Source organism: Pisolithus orientalis (genome assembly GCF_024613125.1).
Source record: "Pisolithus orientalis strain OTSU chromosome Unknown F5J12scaffold_405, whole genome shotgun sequence".
Lineage (NCBI taxonomy): Eukaryota > Fungi > Basidiomycota > Agaricomycetes > Boletales > Pisolithaceae > Pisolithus > Pisolithus orientalis.
This window is the reverse complement of record NW_026261186.1, coordinates 412-7,500: the sequence shown is the minus strand read 5'-3', so window position 1 is coordinate 7,500 and position 7,089 is coordinate 412. Positions and strand designations below refer to the sequence as shown.

The 7,089-nt window shown below is 48.7% G+C and overlaps 2 protein-coding genes across 2 annotated transcripts in view; one reads left to right on the top strand and one right to left on the bottom strand.

The window, feature by feature from the left end:
* F5J12DRAFT_901448 (uncharacterized protein) overlaps positions 1 to 1,174 on the bottom strand; it is a gene marked incomplete at both ends in the record, with an annotated part of 1,242 nt that extends 68 nt beyond the window's left edge. The window contains 3 exons of the mRNA XM_051748207.1: positions 1 to 763; positions 815 to 901; positions 959 to 1,174. The exon at positions 1 to 763 is cut by the window's left edge and continues 68 nt beyond it. Coding sequence (XP_051593954.1) covers positions 1 to 763; positions 815 to 901; positions 959 to 1,174 — 1,066 coding nt within the window. The remainder of the gene's footprint in view (positions 764 to 814; positions 902 to 958) is intronic.
* Positions 1,175 to 1,875: 701 nt separating this feature from the next.
* F5J12DRAFT_732502 (uncharacterized protein) lies at positions 1,876 to 3,483 on the top strand (the record flags this gene model as incomplete). The annotated part of the gene is made up of 4 exons (XM_051741972.1): positions 1,876 to 2,220; positions 2,276 to 2,472; positions 2,526 to 2,950; positions 3,011 to 3,483. The coding sequence occupies 4 exons, from the start codon at positions 1,876 to 1,878 to the stop codon at positions 3,481 to 3,483; spliced, it is 1,440 nt and encodes a 479-aa protein (XP_051593953.1).
* Between the last annotated feature and the right edge of the window lie 3,606 nt (positions 3,484 to 7,089).

Below are 7,089 nucleotides of genomic sequence, written 5' to 3'. Positions count from 1 at the left end.
TCTGCAGATGTGCCAGATAGGCGGTGGCACACAGGTAACTACGTACAAATTGATGGTATGTATCCCGATCTACATACCGCTCCATGTTACCTATCCACGGGAACCGGCCACTTTCTTCCACCCAACCGCCCGGACTCCAACGAGGGTGGGACAGCACCGCCGCCACTTCGCCAAGCACTTTCGGGAGTACTTGGGCCCGAGTATTCCCATCTACTCCGGGTTCGCCGACCGCGGGACAGAACGTGTCGGGGGCCATGTGATACGCTGACCGCCGGAGGTAGGTCTCGAACGGGTCGAGCGGCTCCCACTTCCACGCGTCGAAGTCGCTTGACTCCGAAGTCCCCGACGACGAGGAGGGAGGGGGGGAGACGCGAATCTCAACACCGGAGGCTCCGGGCTCTCCTGTTTGATCCGCTTCGATGGCGACGGCGGGGGGGGGGCTTCTTCTTGGGGAGGGGGGGAGGGAGTGGAACGGAGAAAGAACTCCGCATACTCCCGCTTCAGTAACCTCCGCGCTGGGACTATGGCGGGCATCGGAGGCGGGAGAGGGCGACCCAAGGGTGGAGAGATCCGCCCACCAGCTGGAGGAGGACGAGGAGCGGGGGTTTGGGGGACTACCCGAGGTCGGGGGAACCCAATCGTGTGCCATAGCTGCGCACGCAGGTTCCCCTGCCTGTTCGCCAGCCTCACCGCCGTGTACCTCATCAACCCCAAACTGGGGATGACCGCCGCCCTGGGGGACGATGCTGTATACGTCCCATTCCTAATGAACAAGTTAGTCAGATAGGGACGCCAATCTAACTAACTTGCTCACCTGTATTCCACCCGCACCTGCAGGTCCCATAGCTGCTGGCACATTACTGCCACTATCTCCGCAGCACGCGGCTTCCTCTCCAACGAACTGAAAAACTTAAATAAATATCAGAAAAAACCAATAAAAAAGAAATCTATTACTTACCTTGTCATTGCACGGATCCCCGTGCCTCCAAACGTGCCCTATCCCAACCGGGCTCACCTCCTCCAAGACGTTATCGTAGGCGCCGATGACGACGCCGCACCCGCACTTGACGTAGTCGTCCTGACTACCTGCCGCCATCGTCTCCATATTGGAGCCATCCTCGACGCGGGCGAAGTGGGATTGGATGAGATCGAAGTTGTTGAATGCGTAGGACATGATGAGAGAAGATGAGGAAAGAAACGACTCAAGGCGGAGTTTAAATACTCCAACATTACCATCATGTGACTTTTTTCCCATCGACACTAATTTAGAACATTCCAGTGGGGATTGTTCGGTTGCATCCTATTCGGATAAACCACGGGGTTTACTCGGCTGCGAGTTCCGGCCGGATAAGCGGTGTCACACTGCCTCGCTTCTGATGGAAGCATCTGATGGTAACACGGCTTATCACCGCATATGCTATTTACACCGGATCATCACTTAGCCTCAAACAAATCAACGCTGTGCGAATGAGTCATTTATTACTAAATTACATCACTTTGTAGAGTCATTATGAGTCATCATGAGTCATGCGAACAGCGGATAACGCTATCCGCAGTTGACGTGACTCATCGTGACTGTTCGGCACAGCCATGTGTCTCGGTTATGGTATCACGCGACTAATAGCCCCAGGCTAATAACCCTGGGAATGTTCGCATTCTACCCATACCCAACGCCGCATTAGGAAAGAGTTACCAATTATGGTACCACTACTTCCATTTATGGACTTACGACAGGGTAGACCTGCCTTTTATGGAGTGTCTATTGCCATAAATGGGTGGGTAGAGTGGGTAGAGGCCCCCCTTACAATGTTATAAAGGGCGGGGGGCCTCCTTATCCGACTTGTCGTCTTTACCCACTTTCCCACACATTGCAACATGTCTCAAGCGTCATCATCCTCCAACCTCTATGCCTCGACGTCGCGATGGCAGCCGACTCGTTTCATCTCGCCCATCGCCACTCCCTCCGTCCCCTCTGTACCTTCGACGCCAATGCCTCCGGTAATGGCAGAGGGTCGATGGCGACACCACGCCATCCCATCACCAGCGCTGCCAACGCAGCCTTCGCTATTCGGCACCCCGCTCGCACCGCCGCCGCCTGCCCAACAGCGTACTTCGTCGGTTGGACCAATTCGGTCTCAACCCCTAAGGGCAAGGCAAGCGGCACAGCCCGGCGCTACCTTTAGGTGGAGCGCTAAAAGGTATTTTTTGACGTACGCTCAGGTGCGTCATTATCTTTCTTTATTACTTCCATGACTGAACAAAGAGTTCGTTTTAGATTGGGGACCGACCATCCGACATGGTCAGGGAGTTCTTCGAGAACTGTAACCCCAAACCATCGACGTGGAAGGTGGCAGTGGAATCCCACCAGGACGGTGGGAAACACTGGCACGTCATCGTCCAATTCGACCAGGCGATCCGATCTCGTAGAGCGGATCTATTCGACATTGATGGACTGCATCCGAATGTCGTCACGTAAGTATTATTCTATATCTCGATGACTACGTCAACTGATATAACCTTATTAGGCTTAAATCTCATCGCGACCTCCTTACGCGATGGGAATATATCCATAAGGAGGAGGGAGCCGAGATCTTCGGACCATGGCAGGGACCATCAGGTAATGCCGAGGTCCAGGACCTCAAGGAGGGGAAGCGTGACGAACGCTTCGTCTATATCCGCTCCGCGACCACTAGGGACGACTTCGAGGACCGTGCCAAGGAACTCGCCCCGTACGAATGGATTATCCACCATGACAAATTTATGTCATTCGCGGATAAACACTGGAAGGCTCAACGACCCGCTTACGAGTCGAAATGGACGGAGTTCCCACGTCTGCCAGCCACGTTGGCAGAATGGGCGTCAGGTGAGATGAAAAACCCTGACCGTCCTAAGACCCTATGCGTATGGGGTCCATCTCGGACCGGAAAGACCGAATGGGCAAGGTCATTAGGTAAGCCCTCTATTCATCGGGCTTTGATCGATGATATAACGGCTACTTATTCCCTCTTAGGTCCACATATTTATATGAATGGCCAGCTTAACGCCGCCAAATTATTTGAATTGGACGGCGATCAAGAACCCGAGTACTTGGTACTCGACGACATGGACATAGACCGCTTCTGGTCCGTCAAAGAATTCTTCGGTGCGCAAAAAGAATTCGAAATCACGGACAAGTACATGCGAAAGCGCACAGTGTTCTGGGGTAAGCCATGTATTTGGCTCAACAACAAGAACCCCCTCAACACGACGGTCCACGACGTCGATTGGTTGAAGGCGAACACCGTGGTCTACAACCTAGACCATCCCCTTTACAACGATCCAGCGCCACCTAACCCCCCACCAGTAGTACCTACTCCGGACTTAGGTGAGCCCATCGTATGGGTGCCGACACCGCCACCTGTACTCCATCATCCGCAGCCAATTGCTGCGCCGACGGTCTATTTAGAAGACTTGTACCCTAACTGGCCTAGACTTAGAAATTAGTGTACATATTGTAATATATAACACGTATCATAAGTTTGACTTGGACGAATCAGATATCCGTTAAGTATAGAGATATGCATGTCCGTCGATGACGAACCCTAACCTTAACCGAACCTAACCTTAACCGGTTACTGGGGTATGCATGTCCATCGATGACGAACCCTAACCTTAACCGAACCTAACCACCCTAACTTAACCGAACCTAACCTTAACCGGTTACTGGGGTGTGCATGTCCATCGATGACGAACCCTAACCTTAACCGAACCTAACCACCCTAACTTAACCGAACCTAACCTTAACCGGTTACTGGGGTGTGCATGTCCATCGATGACGAACCCTAACCTTAACCGAACCTAACCACCCTAACTTAACCGAACCTAACCACCCTAACCTTAACCAGGTTTTCGTGACGACCACCGGCAGCATAGTGGCTACGGGCCGCATTCGCGGCCCTTCGCATTATATAATCGCACCCTAACCGTTAACCACCCTAACCTAATATTCTACTTTCCGGACCCTGCCCCAGGGTCCGCATGAAACCTGCCTTATATGGAAGGTTTCCTGCATGAAACCTGCACAGCCACTGAATGAAACCTCACAGCCACTGAATGAAACCTACACAGCCACTGAATGAAACCTACACAGCCACTGAATGAAACCTCACAGCCACTGCATGCAACCTCTTAGTGAGTGAATGAAACCTACACAGCCACTGAATGAAACCTCACAGCCACTGCATGCAACCTCTTAGTGAGTGAATGAAACCTACACAGCCACTGCATGCAACCTCACAGCCACTGAATGAAACCTCACAGCCACTGAATGAAACCTACACAGCCACTGAATGAAACCTACATAGCCACTGAATGAAACCTCTTAGTGAGTGAATGAAACCTACACAGCCACTGCATGCAACCTCTTAGTGAGTGAATGAAACCTACACAGCCACTGCATGCAACCTCTTAGTGAGTGAATGAAACCTACACAGCCACTGAATGAAACCTCACAGCCACTGAATGAAACCTACACAGCCACTGAATGAAACCTCACAGCCACTGAATGAAACCTACACAGCCACTGAATGAAACCTACACAGCCACTGAATGAAACCTCACAGCCACTGAATGAAACCTACACAGCCACTGAATGAAACCTCACAGCCACTGAATGAAACCTACACAGCCACTGAATGAAACCTACACAGCCACTGCATGCAACCTCTTAGTGAGTGAATGAAACCTCACAGCCACTGAATGAAACCTACACAGCCACTGCATGCAACCACCATATAAGGAAATAAATACACAGGGACCAGAAAGTTGGTGAAGGGAAGCAGCACAGCCACTAAGAATGCAAAAAATAAGCGACCGGTTGCTTATCTGGAGACAAGATGACTAGCAAGTAATTAGCAAAAAAAAGTGGAGTTAGCAATGACCACTGACTACCAAATAGCAAAAAAAAATAGGTGAGCAGTTGCTTATTTGGAACAGTGGACTATGAAAGGATGTAGTAGTGAGCATGCACCTACTGACTACCGACTGACTTGAATATGACTAGCAAAAAATGAGGGACTGGTTGGTTATCTGGACACAAGATGACTAGCAAGTAATTAGCAAAAAAGGGGAGTTAGCAAGAACCACTGACTACTGATGAGGGACTAGGAAAATAAGGGACCGGTTGGTTATTTGGATTGAAGATGAGTAGTGAGTTGATTAGCAAAAAAAGTGGACTAGCTACGAAGGGATGTAGTAGTAACTACTGACTGACTAGGGACTGACTTGAATATGACTAGCAAAAATAAGGGACTGGTTGGTTATCTGGAGTGGTAAGACAGACTAGTAGTTTGTATGATGAGTAGAGATTAGAGATTAGTGAGTTGGTGAGAGAAGTAGGAAAAGTAATGGGGAGTGAACTGGGATGAAAATGGCAGTAGAAAAGCTGGAGATAATGGGCATTAAAAGGCTGGTAAATAAGGCAGAGATAACGGCCATGAAAACCCCAGTAAATAATGTGGAGATAACCCAGGTGAAAACGCTGGTAAATAACCCGTCGATAACCCGCGTGAAAACCCCGGTAAATAACCCGTCGATAACCCGCGTGAAAACCCCGGTAAATAATGTGGAAATAACGCCGTGGACACCCCGCGAGTGAGAATAATGGTAGTGAGGGTAGATTAGTTGGTAATAGGAATAATAGTGTAGTGTGGGATGAAATTGGTGGTAGTAGTGGTGGTGGTGGTGGTATTAAGAGTAATAGTAATGGTAGTGTAGTTGGTAGGAATAGGGTAGTGTGGGATGATTTGAGTAGTAGTAGTAGTAGTAGTGTAAGTAGTGGTAGTGGTGGTGGCAGTAGGAGTGGTAGTAATGGTAGTGGTAATAGGAATAGGGTAGTGTGGTTGGTAATGAGTGGTGGTGGGGGTAATGGTAGTGTAGTGTGGGAAGAAAATTGAGGTAGTAGTGTAAGTAGTGTAGGTAGTGTAGGGTGGGAAGAAAATTGTGGTAGAGAAAGTAGGGTAGTTGGTAATAGGAGTAGTGGTGGTAATGGAAATAAGAATGTGGTGTAGATGGAAAAAAGAAAAGTTGGTAGTAGGAATAGGAATAGAGTAGGGAGTGAAGAAAAGAGAGGTAGTAGTGGTGTTGTAGGTAATAGGAATAGGGTAGTGTGTGAGAATGTAAGTAGTAGTGATAGTAATGGTAGTGTAGTTGGTAATAAGGAAGTGATAATGTGGGAGGAAAAGAGTAGTAGTAGTGGTGGTGGTGGTGGTGGTGTAGGTAGAATTGGTAGGGTAGTTGAGAATAAGAGAGTAGTGTAGTTGGAAATGTGTTGTGTGGTTGGTAGAGTTGGTAGTAGGAATAGGGTAGTGTAGGGGGAAATGGGAGGTGTTGTAAGTAGGGTAAGTAGGGTAGTGTTGGTAGTGATTGATAGTAGTAGTGTAGGTTGTGTAGTTGGTAGGAATGATAGGATAGTGTAGGATTGGGAGAGTAGTAGTAGTAGTGTAAGTGATGTAGGGTAGTTGGTAATAGGAGAATAGAGTATGGAGTAGATGGAAAAAAGAAAAGTTGGTAGTAGGATTAGGAATAGGGTAGAGTAGGTGTTGTAAGTAGGGTAGTGTGTGATAGGTAGGTGGAGTAGTTGGTATGGATGGGAATAGGAATAGGAATAGGAATAGGGTAGTGTAGGTAATAGGAATAGGAATAGGAATAGGGTAGTGTAGGTAATAGGAATAGGAATAGGAATAGGGTAGGTAGTGTAGGTAATAGGAATAGAATTAGGAATAGGGTAGTGTAGGTAATAGGAATAGGAATAGGAGTGATAGTGTAGTAAGATTGGGTGGTAGAGTTGGTAGTAGGAATAGGGTAGGATAAGTGGTAGGAGTAGGGTAGGTAGTAGGGTAGGTAGTGGGATGGGTAGTAGGATAGGTGGTAGGATAGGTAGTAGGATAGGTGGTAGGATAGGTAGTAGGATAGGTGGTAGGATAGGTAGTTGGAGTAGGGTTAGGGGGAATAGGATAGGTAGTTGGAGTAGGGTTAGGGGGAATAGGATAGGTGGTAGGATAGGTAGTTGGAGTAGGATTAGGGGGAATAGGATAGGTAGTTGGAGTAGGA